Below are 22,328 nucleotides of genomic sequence, written 5' to 3'. Positions count from 1 at the left end.
CTATACTGTGTACAGAAACATGTGAGCACATCCAAGGTTTAAATTGAGGCTGAATATAACTTGGAAATATTATATCATGATTCATGACACAACACAAATAATTTGCAGGTTTGTTGTAGGTGTAAAAATGTCATTCAATGTAGAACAGTATTATACTAGTCAAAACACCTTACAGCACACAATAGAATAGAATTCCCTTAATGATGCATTAGTAAATGGTCTTCTGAAATGTTTTAGAAAAGACGACCTTACAGTAAATATTGCATTCATTTTACCATTTTACCCGGAAAGGAATTGTCCTTTCCGTGGAAGTGACATAAACGGAATTATAATGAAAATAATACCCTTAGAAAAAGGAAAAAAGTTTAATCATTAGAATTTGACTGTGAAATATATGAAATATTGTGATATGACTCCTTCGCAGGATTTCCTGAATTTTTTACCCCCAGGGTTTACTTGGATGACATACAAGAAATCAAAAACAAAGGCAACATTTGATCTTCTTAAAATAACACGCAACAATCATCTGTGCCAGCACTAACAATAGAATAGTTCAACTGAGAAGAAAGTGGTCTAATCCTTAAAGAGTTCACAAGAGTTCACCCCCCCCCCCCCCCCCCCCCCACCTTTTTGAATGTCCGTTCAAAAGGGGGACCATCATCCAACAAATGATGGTAACTGATATTGAAGTTATAATTGGATCATGGGGGCATTTCTAACTCTGGTGCCTTTTCATGTGCAGAGCCAGGTGATCGGAGCGGGAAAAGCATCGGCTGCACACAGTGCACTGGAACGGCTTGGACCCAGTGTGTTTCCTGAAATGGCGAGTCAACTCATCCGAGCGAGCGAAGCGCCACTCGCAGCCCTCCCAGGAGCACTGGTATGGCTTTTCTCCTAAAACAACAGAGCATAAAGACAGTATTAAACTATGGGATTTTTCCTGGCCTATAACAATGGTGATTCACGTTACTGGGCCCTATATTGGGTATGTTCTACTCACCCAGACTTAAACATTCAACTGATGAAGTATGTGTCGTGACTCGTGTAGCACATTTAGTTTGATTATGAGCTAGCCTATAAATCATTCCGTTTCCTGTCTGACCCCTGCCCACTTTCTGAGAACCATGGGGGTTATGTGATTTGACAGCCAGCAGACAGAATGCATCTACATGCCAAGAGAATGTTTTTCTGCCCGGTAACATGGCAAACTAAGTTTAAAAGGAAAAAGCAGTCGCACAACTCGTATAGCCACGATGAGGGTTTATTAAACATGACACCAACTTTTTGCGCTCCTTCCTTCATTTTGTAATTCTTGCACTCCTCCCTTGAATTTGTAACATGCCAAACTAAACCCAAAATTAAAGCTGGGAAACGGTGTGACTCTTTCACAGCGTTATTTTGCAAATCCTTTACCTGTGTGTGTACGTAGATGGGCTTTCAAATGAGAAGACTTGGTGTACACTTTCTTGCACCCTAATGGAAAAAGAATGATATATAAATGAACATTAGGAAACTGCATGTAGTTGGGGAAGTCTAATGGGTTCTATGCACACACGCCATTTTGGAAAGAACTTGGGGCGCTTCTCTACTTCCTTCACAGGTGTTACCGATGATACTAATGAAGGCTTTGTTCCATTCTGGTCAAACAGAGTCAGGGTGCTGCTATATTGTGAATGTTGGCTCACTGGAAACACTGCCACACCAGTGGGTCTCAAAGTGTCCTTGAGTGGGTTCCATTTGTATACACTCTGAGTCAGAGTCATGGGGGTCCTTGACATTAAAAAGGTTGAGAACCACTAGTGATGTCCCGATCACGTTTTTTATTTTATTTTTAAATATCTGTCAAATGTCAATACCGATTTTTCCCGATCCGATATTTATATTTTTATAGAACTTTTTTGCCATATCACAATAGGACAATATCCAGTCTAATATCATGGTATGGATATAATATTGATCCTAGGGATGTCCCGATCACGTTTTTTTGCTCCCGATCCGATTTGAAAATGACGTGATCGGCCCCGATTTCCGATCATCCGATCGGCACACTAAATGGAACCGAGCCTTAATTAGTATCATATATGTAACACCTGTGAAGGAAGTGTGGAAGCGGCCCAGAAGTAGGAAGAGTTATTTTGTGTGCATATATAGCTTGCCGAAAAGCTCATCTATAGCCAAATCGAATAGCCAATCTACAACTTCACAACAGGTTGCGTTGTGAGTCTGTGACACACATTGCAACGTATTTGTGAGATGTAGATCGGCTATTTTTGACAAAGAGATTTGGAGTATTAGGGGGGGGGACTTAGTCAGCGAAGTACATGTGGTTAAATTCCTTACAGCCATTCAATGAGAGAGAAATATACTGTAGCTTCCGCAGTGTAGTACACAATTCACCTGGGATATCACAGTGGTGAATCCGCCTTCTCTCCAGGTCAGGGTTGTTCCTCCGGTTGTACTTAAGTGTCGCCAGCACTGGCGACAGCGGACCAACACCCGGCGTTGTCTGAACCGTCTGGACCGGTGCTAGCTGGCCTGCACCCTGAATTGACCCAATAAGACCCGGGCTTGCATGGATTAATCCGACACTGGAATTCTGAACGGGAGCCAGATCTTTACCGTGAACCGGCGGTAAAGTGGAAATCTGCCCTGATGATCCAACATTGCGTTGGTCGTGAAAAGTCAATTTGGAGGCAATGCTGGCCTCATAGGAGGGGGGCGGGGAGAGGTTGTGAAGCAGCCCCTTCCCCCTGTCTGGACTGCCCGGCTCAGAGTTAGGCGGAGAGGGTGGCAGATAGGTCGGTCTCCGCTGATGGATTAACTGTGGGGTAAATGGATAACTTTCATTCTGTTGTGGACTTCCTATGGGCTTGGCAGTGTTCTGGACGGGGCCTAAATGGACATTGCTAAGAGGAAGACACAACGGGGACATGGAGGCGCCTCCTCCGTGTAGCTCAGAGTTCACCTGGCTGCCGTGAATAAAATGCTCCAAGTCCGAGTTCAAAAGTTGGAACAGGGGAACGTCCTGAAAGTCCAGCATTTCCTGTTTGATGACAAAGTTGCTGCTAGTCGTGTCTGCCGTCGTGAACACCCCGGGGTGGTCTGATATGGTCGGTGGTGGTACTCCACAGACTGTGGTGGGGAACAGAGACAGAGGTTCTGTCTTGATGGGCCTCATGGGCCTACAGAGGCCGGGGTGCATGTAGGTGACGTCGGGCAGGAGTAGACTCATGTTGACGCTGTAAGGAGAGCCCAGGTCCTCGGTAAACGAGGGCTCTGTGACTATAGAGCTGTGTTTGCACAACCTCTTGGTGTCCAGGCCAGGTGGGAGGGACGACGAAATGTAGTTGTCCATCTCAGATTTGACCTGGAAGTTGAAACAGATCGGAGTCACATCTAAAACTGAGCCTATAGGGGAGTTATATATATATATATATATAGGCCTACTATGAAAAACAGGTCTACTTTATTATATTTAATTGTACAAAAATGTAATTACAAATAAACTGACTAGGATCACTAGTCAGCAGTCAGGACTAAAACATGTATCATGGACACTGAGCTCGCCAATGGCCTTATTATGTTACATTCCCACCTCTCACGTAAAACCATTCATTCCGTGGCCCCCAAAAGATTACCAGCTGACTAATCAACTGATGCTTAAGTAGCATATTTATACCATAGACTTTTTTCAAAATATCCAGTCCATCTTTTTTAATCGTATAGCCTAGCCTATAACCCTCTCTGAAGCTGCACTTCTGAATGTCAGCCACATGAAAGAACTTCTGCCTCTCTCTCGCTTCTGAAGCAGCCGCCCTTCTGAAGTGCTCCTTCCTAAGCTATATGGAAATCCATGGCTGAAATTAGAACATCCAGTTGCTCCGCGCGCAGCGCGCTATCCATCTTCTTCCCAAGTTTCATGATGTCCCAGCCGTGAATACGATTTTAGCCTATTCAGTATTCACACATTCCCTGGGCATGCTCGCTCTAGCCCACTGTAAGCGTTTCCAGTTAATTAAAGGTCATTATCAGATCAGCCATTGAACAAGCACAGTTTCAGTTAAAATGAATACGCGCTGGCCTTTTTAAAATGATTAAAAAAAAGGCTATAGCCTACATGTATACATTGTATAGGGTTACGATGATGGCCTCAATCCGTATATGCGACTAGCCGGTCAAAAGCCCATTTCTATCGTTTATTGAACTGCCTTATTATAGTAGCAATCTGACCGATCGATCCGTATCTTTGTGAGTAGCCTAGCTATAAAACTGCATGTTTGTGAGGCTTATCAGCTGACTGTCGCATAATAACACAATATGAAATAATGCAATATCCTACCAAATTGTAATCGTGAAAGGAAGAAGTTGCCGCGATCGCATCCCTCGTGTTGAACAGCACTTGTCCATGATCTTCACCTTTCAGAACGTCATCTATTGATAGTGCGGGTTTACGGAGAGACGGCGCGTCCGACTCCTGCCCAGCTGGAGCAACCCAAACATAATTCGTTAACACAGTGGCCATAAAAGCAAACGTATTATCTATAACTATAAGATTTCCCACCCGGTAAAAAAGAATAATAGCGCAAGTATTTTCTAATAATTTGTATAAGCCAGGCGGCAGCTGTCAAGCTTTCATTCTCTCTATTTTGCGCTGCCTTGTCAAATTACGCAACTGCGTGATATCAGTGCGTCTGTAGGGCGGGGCTGAACATGTAAAAAAAATAAACACGGCAAGAAGACGGCATGTGCACCACGATAGGGAAACACCTAGAGTTAATGAGTACCTTGCTTTTTATATCGAGTGAAGATGAGTTTGGGCTAAAACGAACAAGGAACGCCAGATAATCAAGCACTCATTATGGTTAGACTAAAGTTGTAAAGTGAGGGGTGTCACTGGTTCTTCCACAATCGGAGAATATTGTGTCACTTCTATGCTGTATTGCTGTTATGTTAGTCACTGTTATGTATAGTCCTTGAAAGATAAATATGTTTATCGTTTTTGAATGTTTTGTTTTTGTTGCTGTCTTATTCACAGAGTTTCAAATGTAGGGCCCATATGAATATTTTCAATTAATGATACCCCCCCCCCCACCCCCATACGTTTATACAACAATTACTCGTAGTCAATTTTGTATAACTCACTAATGTGAAATAGTTCTTATTCACATTATTTATGGATGCATGCAGTCTTTAGAGGCCTGTGCCTGTTTGGCATGTTAAAAAGGCCATTGCAGTGCAGCTGTCTGTCAGGATTGCATACTTGATGCCAACATTCCGGGGGCAGCAGCGAAGTCTGCCGTGATATATACTGGCAGGAGACGTTTCAATCAAAATAGCTCAGCATTTCACTCAAACACATTGTGTGATATACTTATACACGGGCCCATGATGAGCTGACCTTTTGCTGCAGTATAGTGTGCGACCTGGAATTAATGCTCGTTGGGAGACATGAAACTCCCATATCTGCTGGGCGAAGTACAACAATGTGCAAACACAGCAGCAAGATTTGTGAGTTGCTGTGATAGGAGAAGGATATCAAATGGAACACAACCACCCTAAAGACTAATCATTGTGTATATTCCTGCACTATACCTGCATCGAGTGATCTTGGTACATATATAGAAATTGATCTATTGAAGATTCAGACTTTCAAATGTACATCGTTCTTGTTTTGATTGTATTGCTGTATTGTTGTATTGTTCTTTCTGCTTTGGCAATGTAAACGTATGTTTTCTCATGCCAATAAAGCCCTTTGAATTGAGTGTCTCAGGAGGGAACATAACTGTGTTTATAGTTCAGAGAGGAAACCTTTATCTGGTTTGGACTTATTTTTATTTACCTGCTGTGTGACTGTCACAACTTTGAAACCTGATGATTTGGTGCCTGGGCCTAACCGCTTAAATACTTCCTATACTTCTTTTTTTTTTTTTTTTTTAAGATATTTTTTTGTGGCTTACGCCTTTATTGATTTTTGAAGGGACAGACAGTAGGCTGACAGGAAACGGGAGAGAGATGGGGGGATGACATGCAGTAAAGGCCGTGTCGGGTCCGGGAGTCGAACCCGCGGCACACTGCGACTGGATTACCAGTCCGGTGCCCAGACCGTTACGCTACGGCCTGGGCTTCCTATACTTCATTGACCGGGGGCCCCCAGGGGTCTATTCCTCCCCCCCCACACCCCTACAGAAAATCCCCCGCTCACTGACAAGAGCCAATCTACAAGCTCACAACACGTCACATTACGACATGGTGTGAGCTTGTAGATTGGCTATTTTCCCTGAAAGTTGAGCTATTTTTTGCTGAATGAAACCTTCATGACATGATCAGAATAGAGACGCTATGGTTTCCGTGGCTAATCCGTTTTTTATTCTTTTTCTTTCAATGCCGTGTGAACATGTGATCTAGCAATGAATAGGACTCAGTAATCCTGCCTCTAGCACTCTGAAGATCACAGTGAGACAGTGGCTTTAAACATCACCGTTGGTTATGACAACAAAATTGACTTTGCTTTTTTTGTTTTCCCACACAGGTGCATGACAGCATTGCCGCATGTTCAGCGATTGTTCTGGTGGAACGTGTTGGAACAGGAAACACAGGTACTACCTACGCCCACATGTTGGCATGGCAAACAAAAAAAATGATGTGGAAAAGGCAGGGTTAATCACCCAAAACACATACATCACAATTGGCAAAAAGCACACACCCAAACACACACACACACACACACACACACACACACACACACACAGACACACACACACACACACACACACACACACACACACACACACACACACACACACACACACACACACACACACACACACACAGTGTGTACACACCACACTATACTGGCACACGTGAATACATATTCATGTGTATGTTTAAGGGGTGTTTTCATTGCAAAATTTACTCAGAAAAGGACTGCTGGTTGTTTGAGGTTTCAAACGTGACAGTTAATATGCCACTCCCAAGTAAACCGTATTTATCTCGAGGCAGTTCTATTCAAATGTTGACGTACTGCACAGTTTACAAGCATTAATAACAAGTTCTGTCAATCGCTTTGTCCTCTGCTGAACTGCACACCATGTGCAGGCCGTGGAACATGTTTTCATGCGGCAGCTCTGTGAGCCCTGCTATGTAATATTCAGAGTGAGACGTGTGTGTGTGTGTGTGTGTGTGTGTGCATTTTAGCCTTTTCATCAAATCTAAACCAAACATATTAGTCGAGCACTTTTCCTGCTCTAACATGTGTAAGCTATTATTCTGTTTTTGTATTATTATTATCCACGTACATATTTTGAACAGTCGTCGTTCCGTTAGTAAAAGAAGACACTCGTAAACTGAGGCCAGTTTTAGATCATGGAAGTACTGTAAGTTAGACTGACATAGTACTGTAGCTCTCATATGTTCAACACATTTACCATGACATACATTCAATTTGAAGGACGTTCATGCGGATTGCAACCAACTAATTAGGGGCTAACTGATTGACTGTCAGGAGGTGACCTTTCAAAGCTGCAATTTAAATCCTTGAGCGTCTCAGCTCCAAGTGGAGCAACTGTCATTCTTGGCCCTGGCTCTTCCTGTATACGGTTGAATGTGAGCTGCAGCTCTTCGCCAATATCCCCCTCGTATTGTTAAATATGCAACAACAACTGCACAGCAGATGAGCGAGAATGCATGGTATGTGCTTACAGCATCACATCTCCTGTCTCCTCTCACACGGTACTAATATAGCCACGCCAAGTGTGGATAGGAGAATTGGGCTATATGGCGATGGTACATTTTCTCCTGAACAATTTGAAATTGTGCAAAAACGTTTCTCGCAGGTGTTTATTTGTTAATGTTGATGAATATAATGTATGTGACCGTGTCCGCATTTGTGTGTGTGGTTATGAAATGACATGTTTTCAACTACCAGTGTAACATAAGAAACGCAAACAAACCTCAGTTATGCTCTATATATAGTCAATCTTGCGGCAGGTGCTTGGCATGCCCACCAGAGGGCAATGGTCAGCTATAGTTGAGCTGCATTTGTGCATTCTTGTGGAGACAACTGCTGAGCATTGTAACAGTGTGTGAGTGCATTCCGGTGACATATGAGAAGAATTATTACCATTAGAAACTGTAAGGGAAAAATACCAAGTAAACCTACATTTTAGCTGAGGAATTCTATTTTATCTGCATATGAGGTTGGCTGACACAACAATTTGTGGGACTATACACAAAAACTACATCTATGGAAAAAACAAACAAAAGAAAAAACTCCTGCCTAATTCATATTCCATAAGGCTAATTTTCTTTTGCATTTAATATTTTCCTTTAAGGCATTCTGAATTATAATTAATTTATGTGAAGTCAGCTATAGCAAAGGCTGCCTTTGGAAAAGAAATGCTAACAATCAATAATTTCTTCTTTGACTTTATTATTTCTTTAGAGGGTTTGGCTGTGTTACAAACCTGGCTTGTTGACTATGCACCGAATTTATCTGATCTGACACTGTTTCATTTGGCATTAGTAATCACTTCCATAGCGCAGAACTGAACGTTAGTGTTCTCATGTTTGTAAAGCAGCAGATGAGGCTAATGCTGTTCTCTAGGGAGAAATTCAATATAATTTGTTAATTAAATGGAATAATTTAATTACAGTAACTTAGAAAGCATTCATCAATATAATTGTTTCTGGTGCCACTGTTATAATTGAGGTTTAAGTGAAAACAACTCAGTTTCTAATGTTGGTAATGTGCTGACATAGTCCTCCCTCTGATCTTCTACCGTAGCATTTCTCTCCACATAGTGTTTTGTTTGATATGCAGCCACGGCACATCACAGAGACCAAAACATTTATTACAGCCATTTAATTTAACCTCCTCTACAGGCATGGACAAGAGGACAGGGATGATAGCACAGCCGCACTGAAAGGCTCTCGCTGTTCAGCTTCTAATCTGATCCTGGCTGTTGCCCTTTTCATAAAGACGCCATGAGCATTACCCCCCGACTCCAAACATACCTCTGCCATTTAAACTGTCTTGGATTTCACCACAAAGACTACCAAATGGAGTCCAATTCATTCTTCGGGGGGCCCCAAATAATAAAACATAATTTCAGTCTAATCTGCCTGAAGAATGTCCTCCGTTTGAAGTTGACAGTGCTCTATCTTCTTGGGGAAATAATTGCCTTTTTGAGTACAGCGAGGGAGAGGCCACTGAGGTAAGCCTGTGGAGGCTCTGCACCTTACAGGTGCGCCCTTGGACAGACAGGCCCGTTCGTTGTTCTAGCCCATTCTGGGCGGGAACCCCTTTTGGTGTTTTAAACATTGTTATAATTTAGCTATTGAAAAATAGCAGATCTACAAGCTCATAGCGCGCCTCCGAGTGTCGCGCTACGAGCTTGTAGGTCTGCTATTTTTTAAATATCTTTCAGAGCCAACGTTTTTAACTCAAATCTTTGCTTCTGAGGGGTTCCTGGAATAACATATTTTCGGATGGGGGTCGGTGGCCAATTACATATCATTTTTGGTGTCCTTCACTGAAATATTGAGCCCCACTGATACAGAAACATGAGGTATTTCAGAAAACTGTCAGAATTTAGAATACTTTTTTATTTAGGCCTAAATGGGCTAGACTGGAGAAAGAGGGGGGGAAAGCCACACTGAAAGAATTTATCTGACAGTTGAAACTTTACTGGGCACTAGGAATGAACAGCACGACACTGGATTCTCCAATCATCTTGTAGCTGAACAAAGAGACGCTGGTTCTCAGTAATTCCCCCTGTCTGTTAGAGCTGATGAATTCCTGTTAATAATGCTTTATCGTTTTGTTCGACACGTTTTGTAAATCGCTCTGGACGTAATCGGTTTGGTTTGGCTAACCGGTATACGTTTGTGACAATAAAAGTCATTGTCCTACATTGTTGAAAAACAAATTTCTGAAGCTTTGTGATTCAGGTATGGGATGACAGCATATATGAGCTCAGTTTGCCCTTATGAACAATGAATGAGATCATCTGTGTGCATTGATTATTAAGTTAAACATTTATTTCCTAATCATTTCAGTTAAAGTGTAGCTATTTATCAGCTATGGGACGTAGTTATACTGTGGCCTCTTGTCTAAGACTAACTGAATCTCCACCTCATTTGTCAAACTTCTCTCTTACTTTCATGGGGCCTATTAATTGAGCAGAGAAATCTGTTCCTCTCTAAACATGGCATTGAAAGCTGCTGAACAGCTGTCCTAGCTCTGGAGAATCATATGGAAGAATGCATTATCGGCCTTGTTTGAATATTCCCTCGGATTCGGAATAATCAGGCAGCTATTCAGCAGTGAGATGGCCAGGCGCAGATGCCAAAGCACAGCTGAGGGGCGCACGCCGATGCAGTGCCGCTGAATCGCACACAAAAACAAGTGACCAAACACCGTGAATAATGCAGGTGTGCCTTTCTCTGTTTACTGGACACGATGCTGGAGACATTTTATTTATGTCCTTTTTTGCTTCCTCCCCTCTGTAGTTTCCTCGTATTCTTTCCGTGCCTCGTTCAAGGTGATCCGAGCTTTGCATATTGTTGATTAATCTTATTGCACAGTAGCTAGCATTGATCACAGAAATGATTAGAAATGCATTAGTCAGCAGCCTGTTTGGAGTGGTTGGGTTTAAGTGCTGGTGCCAAGCCATTTTCCATAGGTGTCCATGTTTTTAATTTTGTTATATAGAATTTTGCAAATGGATGCATGCATGCCGCCCAAATACAGCATCAAAGCTTTAATGCAGACAGACGTAATTTAATCTCCTAGATGGCAGCCCTGATGGAGTCTGTAGAGAAGGCATCTCTGCTAAATTCATTATGCTAAAAGTTGCTAGATCTCACTGATGAGAGCGAGACTGAGCAGCATAACCTGTGTTTTGTGGGGTTTTGTGTGAGAAATCCTTGCCCTGCAATGACATGATTATAAAAGCATAGTGTTCTGTAATCCGAGTGTCTTTTTGAAAGAGCTATTTCGATTTGTTTCCCCTCCCCACCTTATCTTTGCAACTGACAACATTTGTGTCAATATTATACAGCCACATTAAGATACTGAATGGAAAGGAATTTATGCTATTGTAGTACAATTGTAGTACACACACGTTATGGTTTGTTTCAGCACACGTGAGAGCTATATGATTCATGTACAGTCCAGTCCACGAACCACAGTTGTGGTCAGATGTATAAGTAACACTGCAACAGTTAAGTAAGTCCTGCTGTCAATGTTCAGCCAGTGGTGGTTTAAACAGTGACACTGCCACCTAGTGAAACATCTTTAACTTTCTGACTTTCTTGTTGCTAAGGTTTTTTTTGTTTTAGTTTTTTGTTTTGCATTTCTATATAATGCATTGCTAACTATAGTTATGTTAATAGTCCAATCTCCTCACTGCAGTCACTCATGTTTGATCAGGACTGAGTCCTGTTTCACAGTCCACCTCTAATCAAGTGTATTTTTCACAAAATAAACTTGGCTCCCCCTGTTTTCTCTGTTTAGCTACGGAAGTTTATGTTGACTATGAATACATATATTTTCTTTATCCTGCTTTTTTTTTTTTTAGAACACATTTATACAGCATAAATGCACAGTAGAACATGTATTATGAACTTAGTGAAGTGCCCACAGATCCTTGCTGTCAATCAGACGCATAGAGGAATGCCATCGCCTACTCCTGTGTTTAATTAAAAGATACAATAAGCAAGTAGAATGAAAAACTAATAATAATAATTACAAAAAAAGCTTCCTGCTATGAGCTTTTAAATAATAATAACAATTGATATAAAACTAAAATCAGCAATAGAATAAACAAACAACATTATAACATGTTTAAAATGCAGGGAGAAGTAAAACATTAATAGAATCAAACATTAATATTTCAAGTTTCTTGATTATGGAAAGGCCTGACGAAGACACTGATTTATCAAGCATGAGCTCCCACAGGCTAGGTTGTTATAGAGTTGAGGAGCTAGCCACGTCACGGAAGGACGTTGGGTGCTGGAGCACTGAGGAGGGGCACCAAATTGTGGGAAGAAGTGAAAAATGACTAAACTATCGCTGCAAGAGCGCCGACATTTTTAAGCAAAGGCTAATATAAACCAAAATCATCTAAGCATATATATAGCTTGCTGCTTAGCAGGAATGGAAACAAAATCTAAAGATATTTTTGTGAATGGAAATCCCAGCCTCCGTTCCTCGGATTTCGGGAGGTGTAGTTCCAGCAAGTGCCCTCCAGACTTTCAGGTCCGGTTCTGTCCCGGCACCGACATATTTGTCCATGACAAGCTTCGTCCCACTGGAGTGTTATAAATGCCATTTATTCTGTTTTCGTTGCATTTGAGCTTGACGCCAATCTTCCTGCAGTCCATTTCTAGTGCCAGTAGTAGTTCCCTTCCTTTCTCTGCTGTGTCCGAGACTAGGGCAATGTCATCTACTTAGTCGAGGTTGGTGATATACTGCAGTAATGGAATGTACTCACTTAGTCTGCCTCAGGACAAGGGCTCTGGACGAGCAGACAATGACATCAATGGTGTCAATTGCTGCACTCAAGTCCCCACAAATAAGTATGAAACAGCCATCCGTTTCAGCATTCAGTAAAAGATCATGTGTGACTCTAATAGTGCAGTCTCAGTACTGTGGTTTTTAATGTGTGCCATAAATTGCATTGAGACTGTCTTTCCAGAATGTTTGAAATGAATAGCATTTTAGAAATTAATTGTTATTTGCGTCAACAGTCAAGAGGCTGAAGCAAGCAATCTTAGAATAGGTAGAAGATGGAAGGAGATTTTGAACATAAGGGGCAACTGCTTTCAATCTATGTTCAATATTGTTTTGTTTAGCTTAGTTCATCATTGTAATACAAGGGTACAGGTATAGTTAAAAAGCAATTACAGTGACTAGAAATGTGCAGGACAGGCCTCAAATTAGACCTCAAATTAGAATCACTGTTTGTCACATGATCCATTGTAAACTAAACCATGACGAAAGATTAAATAAATATTAAATACTAATCAAAAGGTTTAGACTATAACATACCAGTAAGACGCCTGAGGGCGCGTGCACGCATCCGCCTCGTTGACGGCAGACTGCTGGGCGAGCACTGGCACTTTGGCATGGGGGGTTCAGATCAACATGGAATGAATTCTGTACTGGCCATATAAGGAGCATGTCTTGAGTGTACAGGGTTTGATGAGGTCAGATCAACATTATGGAACGTCAGAACAGGTCAGCTCCATACATACAGTATATGGAGATCTAAGGTTGGTAGCCGGGACATTCTCTTGAGTGTACAGGGTTTAATTCTCAGGCCTCTAGTTTTCGCCAGGCTGCCAGGTGCACTAATAACTTTGGGCAGGCCCGTCTAGAGTTTGAATGGACAGGTGAGGCCTGTTGAGAACTCTAGTTTTCGCCGGCTGCCGGGCGCGGCCGGCTGCACTAATATCTTTGGGGTAGGCCCGTCTAGAGTTTGAAATTTGGATGGACAAGTCAAAAGGGACAGTTCACAGAGAAGATTGTGTGCACATCTCAATGCCTATATTCAGGCCATGTGCTGGATGTCAGGCATCAAGGCAAACACCAAGGAAGAGGAAGAACATCCAGCACACCAGTTTGTAGAGCTCCGAGACTTACTTTATTTTAGGGCAACAAATTGCACAAGTCAAAAGGGAGACATCGTATAGAGGAAGGATGGATAGGGAAGGATCAACATATGGAATGTCAGAACAGGTTCTTATATCATATATCCATATATGGAGATCTAAGGGTTTGAGGTTTGAGGTCAGATGTAGAGTTTGCTGGCCCAATATCGGGGATCTCCATATACAGTATGGGCTTAACTGCGACAGGTCAGAGCAGGTCATATTTACTATGACATCAGGGTCTCCACATCTCGATCCCTGATGATGAGAAATGATGTCACGAGACCTGGTCACCATATATGGTGCCCGACACACTAACTGACAGGAAATGCTCGATTCCATATAGTTAACGGCGCATCGTGAGATCACTGAAGGATTGGCATAAAGAACGAAGCATCAGTCATGCCATTCAAAGCCACATATAGCCTATAGGAACTACCGTATATCCAATATCCTAAATGTTGTGCATCTCTTGAATGCCATGTTGAAAAGGTGTTGTCTGTTGCACTTCGGTGAAGGCTTTCCAAACAAAGGAAACACCTTCACAATTAAAGAGCATATAGTATCCTTTTTTTTAACAGCACAGGCGCAAATCATAAGGGCCCTCTGAAGACAACTGTAGCCACATGTTCAACAATCCCCATTAAAAAACCTGGGGAAATTAATGAGCTTCCATTGGCACCCGCACAACAAAGGGATCTATAAAGCAGCCCACAGTGTTCTCCGGGTGTAACTTTACTCTCCAGTAGTTCTCAATCAACCAGCAGCAGCCCATTTTTTATTTTATCTTCCCTGTAATACCTACAGTGGGGCAGTATATAAACATTGTAACTCACACGTAAGTTTACATAAATATGTTAAGCCGCCATGGTCTATAGTTTCTCGTACAGTGTTGTCGCACGTTGGAACTAATGTGTGTCGCCGTTGTCATCCCAAGTAGCTCAAATTGACCATTACTTGACTGGAATTGGTTTCACTCCCAATAACAAGCCATGTTAGAATGTCCAAATAAAACGCTTTAGTTTATTTATACAATAATCAAAAATTGTTCTGTATGGGGAACACTACTCTCTCGCGCTATGCGATCACCATTGATTTCTACTTTCTACCTGCTTGAGCACAATTAACCCATTCTGACCTGAGATCAAAAAAATAATAGCAGACCTACAAGCTCGTAGCGCGCCACTCGGTGGCGCAGTATGAGCTTGTAGATCTGCTATTTTTCAATAGCTAAAGCATAGCATGATGCTCACACCAAAAGGTGTTCCCGCCCAAAATTGGTTAATGACTCAAAGAGCGCAGAGGTTTGCAGAAAGGTATTAATTAGAACCTTATTTATGTAGATGCTTGGTAAATTTGCATAAAAAGCAATTCCACAGATGGGTTTATGGCAGTAATGACTGTACCAGACTGCAATAAAACATCTGCTTAATCACAACGGAGACAGTCAATGGCTGCTGTGAAAACAGGCTGTCCGAGACAAGTACACCTCTCGAAGAAAGGTACTGAGGTGAGGTGGCAACTTGGACGGTATATGCTTGAAGACGGTATTAATTAACGTCAACATTTCTAAGTGGAAAAATAGAGCAAATAATACATCCACAGATATTTGTGTTTTTTCCTATCCTTTTCCCCCAATTTAGTCGTTATGCCAATAACCTTCTCCCCACACGTTCCTACTGTATATGTGTTGTCACTGATGCTGTATCCCACTGACTGAAGCACTGAGAGAAACTGTTGCGCCTTTCTTCGTCCTTTTTTTCTTCAAACTTGACTACGGTAGCGGTGGTCTCAAAAACATAAGGGAAACTTTTGACAGGAAAAGGCTCGCTCGCCGTATAGAAAAAGAAGTAAAACTCCTTAGACTGAGACTTAAAAAAATATTTTTTTATTTTATTTTATCATGCTCTTATGGTGCTCATGGTGCAATTAAAAAGCAAACGTTTCGGTCCTAAGAGCTTCGTCAGTGTATCCCACTGACTCACATGTATGCCAGTGAGGAGCCCCCAGCGGGAGGACGTATAGAGCCTCCATCTTACTCCTCCCGCCTGACACTCCCCGCTGACAGGTGCCACGCCAGCCCACAGGAGCACGTTCAGTGACGAATATGACCTGCCTGGCTTCGTTCCGTGCCCCGGACATGGTAGCCTGGCGCGGCCCAGACTCACAGCGAGGATTCGCTGACGTTTCCTCCCCGGGAGCGGGGAGGAAACGTCAGTGAATCCTCGCTGTGAGTCTGGGCCGGTTGTGTTCGTTTAGACGCTCGACAAAGTCTGATGCACCGCGGTGGATTGGATGTGTGTGTGTGTGTGTGTGTGTGTGTGTGTGTGTGTGTGTGTGTGTGTGTGTGTGTGTGTGTGTGTGTGTGTGTGTGTGTGTGTGTGTGTGTGTGTGTGTGTGTGTGTGTGTGTGTGTGTGTGTGTGTGTGTGTGTGTGTGTGTGTGTGTGTGTGTGTGTGTGTGTGTGTGTGCTTGTTTTAATGGAATAACAATTAAAAAGAAAAACTGTTTTCACTTGCTCAATATATGTTTTAATACCTAGCATGTCTGTCAGGGACCTTCTTCGGAAGAAGGTATACTTGCGGATACTATAATCATAAATATAAAAATAAAATGCTTGGAAAAATAAAATGCTTGGAAGCAGCCCCTACATTACAATGTTGCAAACTGCGTAATTACTGCCTTAAGTAAGTCGGGGAAATGAGGAACCTTATGCAACAGGGGTGTTGAGAGAGTGACATCTAGTGGCTGACTGTTGTCTGTTATTGCACCCCTAATTTGTACGATAGTATAAATTAGGGGTGCAATAACAGACATCGGTGTCGTGTGCCAAGAATATCTGATATACAAGCTCATAATGCGATGCGATGTGACACCTTATGAGCTTGTAGTATGTAGCTAATTCCAGCAAGCGCCCCCGGGAAGAGACACCGTCATACAACGTGGTATAAATCACGCTTTAGGAGAGAGTACTGTGACGGAGAAAAACATCTGTTCAAAAGCAAAGCAAAGATGGTTACAAAGAGATGTCCTCTCGCAGATATTTGCCAGTGGTATTTTGAGTGCTGTGATGTTGAGAGAAATGCCCTTATCATGTTGGCAGGACAATCCACTTTCTGTGTCTCAGAGAAGAAATAATTCTGTTCCAAGTTTAAGCCAAGTCTTTGTTTGTTTACAGTATACGTGTGCCAATTATTCTTTAGAAAACAGTCCATTTTGTGTCTTTCTAATCCACGGGAGCCACACATTTGCACTTACGCATAGATGTGGGTGTGCACGAGCGCTCACGCATGCACATGCGCTCGCGTACACACACACACACACACGTACACTCGCGCGCGCGCACACACACTCACAGAACGGCAGTGTGGCTGCAAGGTCACTCCAAGTATTGATAAATCACCCAGCTGTGATTCCCTCCTGACAGCTCAAACTAACATCAAGCTGGATGGGGGAGAACAAAAGACCATCAAGCGGCCCTTTTCCTGACACTTTTATTCAATCACGGCCAGATTGCTTACGACAGCACCAGCAGCTGTTTCGTCTTCATCTTTCCCCATTTGATAAAGCGTGTCAAGTCATATTTCTGTAAGTACTTCACCTCACCCCATACTGTGCCGATCCGCAGCGATTCGGCATATGCACATTCCACATGAGGGGATCGTCAAATGGGTCAGGGAGTAATGACACCCCTCTGAAGGTCGCAGCACGTTGACGTTGTGTGGGAGGATGGGGGGGGGGGGGTGGGGAGGTGGGTTTGGGGTGGGGTTGGGGGTGGGGGGGGGGGGGAGCGACAAAGCAACAAGCTGAAGGTCAAAGATAAGAGCGGGAGCAGAGATATCTAAGATAGCCCACCAGAAAATTAAACAATGAGGGAAACGCGGCGAGGCTTTGATTGTGTGATTGTGTTGTTTAGAAGAGGGTGTGTGTGTGTGTGGGGTGGTGGGGGGGTGGGGGGTGCTTGTGATTTGTTATTTTGGGAACGCCATACCATTCTGAGCTCTTCTCTTAACCTTGTTCCCCCGTGGGATGGAGGTCAGTGATAGGCCAGGAGAAATATTGCAGATGTCCATTGTTTTGTTTATGATCAGACATCATCAGCCCCCAGCAGAAATGAGATTTCCATTTCACCGCTAGCCTTTTCATGTCTGTGGCCTTTGCAGACACTTTTCCTATGCACGAGCGTGCCTTGATAACAATAACAGGTGTTTGGATATTTCAGGAAGTGGGACAAGTGGCATCTGCGAAAGAGTGAATGCAACTAAGGTCAAAATATGTAATGTCTCCAAAAGTGTTCTCACAAAAGGTCGCTTGGTTGGTTCCAGGACAAGGTTTTTTTGTTTGACAAAATTGTTAGGAAAACAATTATTTAAGTAGTAGTCTAAATCTAAATAGTCTAAATTTAGGTGTTTTTTCTCTGGCGCCACATAAGAGATCATCAGGGCTGCAAAAAGAAACCTGTGCCGAACAGACGTCACAAGCAGGCTCGGCAAGGCCAGAAACTCCTTACAGAGGCTTAACAACGTCTGGAAGTCGGCCCTGTACAGAACCAACACCAAACTTAGACTGTACCAGAGCTGTGTCCTGTCTACCCTGCTATGCGGTTCTGAATGTTGGAGAACGACAGAAAATGATCTCCACAAGCTGTCAACCTTGCACACCAAAAGCTTACGGAAAATGCAACGAATATTCTGGCCTTAAAACCATATCCAACCAACACCTACTTGATCTGTGCAAACAAGAAAACATGGATTCCATCCTCAATGAGAAGACGGTGGAAATGGATTGGGCATGTAATACGTAGAGAACAGGAACAACATCACCAAAACTCCACTTCACTGGACACCAGAGGGCAAACGTAAAAGAGGCCGACCCGAGAACACATGGCGTAGGACAGTGGACGAAGACCCTGCATCACACCTGGGGATTTATAAAGACGCTGGCCCAGGACAGACAGAAGTGGAGATCCTTTTGTTGCTGCCAGCCGACATAAAGAGCAGTAAGTATAAGTAAATGTATTAAGTAGCTGTTGTGTTTTCAGCAGAAGCGGTTACATGTATTGACTGATTAGGTATTCATACAAATGGCCTGTACTATGGCACCATACTGTACCTGCAGTGTCTAATCCAGGAGTGTAATTGCAATCATCTACCACCAGACCAGAGTCATCAACGTATCACTTTTGAAATCCTGCTCTCTGGGAAGGTAACAAAGCTGTTCAAGTCAAAGGCCACATGGGATTTAGTATGATGTATGATCTCAGGATAGTTTTCTCAAGATTCTCAGTCCACAAAACATTTCATGTTATCTTGGCCAGAGTGAGTGCGGACACACTGACTCTGTGGAAAAAGAGACATGTAAATCAGGTGGAATGTGGGAAATGCTTGTATCCAAAAAAAAAGAAGAAGAAGAAGAAGAAGAAGAGGGACAGCTCACTCCACTCAGACTTGGCCTGGCTCCCAGGAATGCAGTTAGCTAGCATACAATCACTGCCTATTCACGGTGGCACAGCTGCTGTGCACATATGTTACCCACCAAAGGAAGAGGACATCAACCATACCCACCTTGCACAGGTTAGCAGATGAATGGCATTCACTCCTTTGACAGTCTGCCCTCGTCTCAGTGTATTATTGCAAGCTCAACAAATAAAGTTTCTCTCCAATGTGGCCTCAACTTTATGCACTCAAACTGAGCACATCTTCCATTTTGACTCCCAAACCTTATTTCTAAATCAGCTCTTTTGTGAGTTGTTGATTTAAAGATTTTTGTTGATTGGATTGGATATGACTGATTGGCAATCGTGTATTGAGGTTATACACATAACTGATCATAATTATGTCAATGAACGAATGAACGAACTCTCTGAAATCACTTGAATCAAGTCATCATTTCCTATTGGGGTGTTTCAGAAGGACAATGGCAGAGTACAGTAATGGCATGGGATGGAAATAGGAGTGCACACAAAGACTTTCTATAGCCCTCGGCAAATGACCGAAACTGAAGAGAAAGAAAAGATTACATTTATTCAAGGCTGTCTTTCATCAAGAGGCTTAAAGCCCAAACTTTGAATGTAACCCCAAATTATATGCATATTGAACTGACCTCTCTCACCTTTTTTTCATAAAGCCAGAGAGGAGGCGTGATATGCAAAAACCCACAGATCCTTTGGTTCATCATTTAGACGATTTCAGCACTTTTGCTTTTCCAAGAGTGATCATGTTAGTCGCTAACACATGCAGATAGAAAAGAGTTTCACACAGATAGAGAGAGAGAGAGAGAGAGAGAGAGAGAAGTCACACACTGAATTCTCCATTTTGTTATTGCAGCATGACAAACAATGTGACCCGGCTGCACTTAAAATTCACTTGGTGCAAAGTCAGACACTTTGAAAGGGTGTGTGATTAAGGAAGCGCCCGATAACTGTGAACCGCTCTCACATTATCCATTGTTAAACGCACGTTCCTTTTGTCACCCATCTCTACAACTATAACCTATTAGCTTTAGTGAAGTGCTCGGAGCCAATGGAGCCGTGTGAAGGTTGTTCACCCATCCAACGGAGGCCATTTACAGCGAGAGAGACCCCAGAGCCATGCCGCTGCAGCTCTCTAATGACTCCATCAGCCACGCTGATGGGACCAAATGGCACCCAGAGATTTCAGCACATTCCCTGAGCATGCATTACATTTGCTCCCCTTATTCCTGTTATTTCGCTCTAATGGCGACGCGCAAGCGTGCATGTAAGGACCATGTAAAACATCTGCGAAAAAAATTGTAGCACTGTCTTGATATTTTCTTTTATCGAAGTCATCAGCAGCAGCCCCCTGTCATAAATACAGTATTTCCCATAAGCAGAATATGAGTCGCGTATTATACGTGCCACCTTCAGATACTCCTCAACACTGACTGAGGAACTTTGGAATTTCTCATTTACCGTAATTCTGCACTTGCAACCTTACCACAATTATTGTGGATCATTGCAAACTACTCTCACGCCGTTTTTTTATTTAACTAGGAATACAAATAGAGCTTGCAGAGTGTTCCATTTGTAGTTCCATCCTTGCTGGGTGTACTTAAATCAACACCAAGGATTTTTATTGTGTAGGAAATCACGGTTTATCCAAACCTCCAACCAACAATTAACTGAAACTATGATTAACATACATGGGCCTCTCTTTTGTTCAAGACAGTGTGAAGTCACAAGAGTATTCATTAGGCCTTGTGTCCTGTTTGAAATAGTGCAGCTAAAGCCTTTAGCTGTGGGCATCTCTCTGGAAGAGATATAATGATCCTCCAATTAGAGACAGAATTATGAGACCTGTTTATTAGTCCTAATTCATCTCATAGTGCTGCTGAGCATATCAAATACCACTGAGAGAAGAGGGGGAAGAAAATCAACAATTTGCCCAGTATAATTATAGATCTATTAAGAGTTTCACAACAGTGACAAGCCACGCTATTCACATCGTTTTCTACTGTCAGGGACAATACTCAGGAATTGTGGATGTGTTCATTAACGCATGCATTCATACCGGCTCAATGACATCTTGCATTTCAAAGATGACTGTGAGTCTCTTACAGATACTGTAAATTGCACTTTTTTCATTAGCAAGAATGGTCTTAACATTAGTAATTCTAAATGAATTTTGAGACGCCAGTCAGGCCTACATTCTTGTAGCTTATCATGCTATAGCAGGCTTTGGTTGTTGTAAAGGAGTTTTCCATAATAAAAAGACCTCTGAAATGTGAGGTTCTTAGGTTAATGGGACCCGACTGTAAACAACATGCAGTACGGCCCATTCTTAAGCATATGTAGTATAAAAATATGTAGTATACATAGATTTAAATTGAACTTAAAGGGACATTTTGATTTGATCTGTTAGCTCTTTAAAAAAAATGTACATTACAACTAATCAGTTAAGGTAGTATATTTGGGCTTTTGATAGGGCCAACCGGGTGCTGTCATCGTAAATGATGAGGAGATCCCTGTAGTGCTCAACCAAATGCATTTTGCCAGATGGAATCAAGCACATTTTCTTCTGATTATATACATAAGTAGACCTGATTACAGCATACCAAAAATCAATACTGTAATGGTCCACTCACAAAGCGGTTCAAGGTTGTACTTGTTACAATTTGTGCACTGGTAATTAAATCTCTTTTTTGTTTGACTTCCTTCAGACAATGTACTGTAGCAACAAGGGCATCAGCATTCATCAGTAGTTGCCCACAGCACCTTCTATAAACAACACCAAACTTTACCTAGAATAAAGTAAAGATAGCCTGTGTGACTGTTAACATTTGCAGCTATCTGTTAGTGTGGAAACGGCTTGTGAAATAATCAGGACTAGTTTATCCTCTCAATTTGACACAGACAACTTTGCCAAATTGAGACCTTGTTGTTAGTGTAGTGTAGCCAAGGATCTCTCAGAAGAGCCTGAGAGCCTGGCCACGTGGTATTGGAGGTAGAAGGAAGCTATGCTAGTCTACCTATGTAGATAGATCATCTCTGGAGGCCCGAGGTCCTCGGGGTAAACCTTGGGCTGAGCCCGATTGGCAGGGCTGGTTTGCGCGTCGGTCTGGCGAGTGGGAGCCCCGGATTCAATCCCCGCTTCCGCGCAATGCTACAATCTGGCGTAGTCGGCAGGACGTGGAGCGTGATGTCCTCGTGTGAGGGAC

General features: G+C 42.6%; 1 protein-coding gene across 2 annotated transcripts; it reads right to left on the bottom strand.

Moving 5' to 3' along the window:
* Nucleotides 1-303: 303 nt before the first annotated feature.
* Nucleotides 304-4,652, bottom strand: klf5b (Kruppel like factor 5b). Of its 2 annotated transcripts, none has more exons than XM_083776058.1 (4): nt 4,340-4,652; nt 2,398-3,367; nt 1,414-1,473; nt 304-894 (listed from the first exon to the last, which is right to left on the bottom strand). In XM_083776058.1, the coding sequence occupies exons 1-4, from the start codon at nt 4,520-4,522 to the stop codon at nt 716-718; spliced, it is 1,392 nt and encodes a 463-aa protein (XP_083632184.1). In that variant the 5' UTR covers nt 4,523-4,652; the 3' UTR covers nt 304-715. The 2 variants fall into 2 exon arrangements, with proteins under 2 accessions (XP_083632184.1, XP_083632185.1); XM_083776059.1 differs by having other exon boundaries at nt 2,620-3,367.
* Between the last annotated feature and the right edge of the window lie 17,676 nt (nt 4,653-22,328).

The sequence above is a fragment of the Protomyctophum parallelum genome (assembly GCF_964188405.1).
Source record: "Protomyctophum parallelum genome assembly, chromosome: 11".
In the NCBI taxonomy this organism is placed as follows: domain Eukaryota; kingdom Metazoa; phylum Chordata; class Actinopteri; order Myctophiformes; family Myctophidae; genus Protomyctophum; species Protomyctophum parallelum.
Note: the sequence above shows the minus strand (reverse complement) of the source record. Positions and strands in the feature narration are given on the sequence as shown.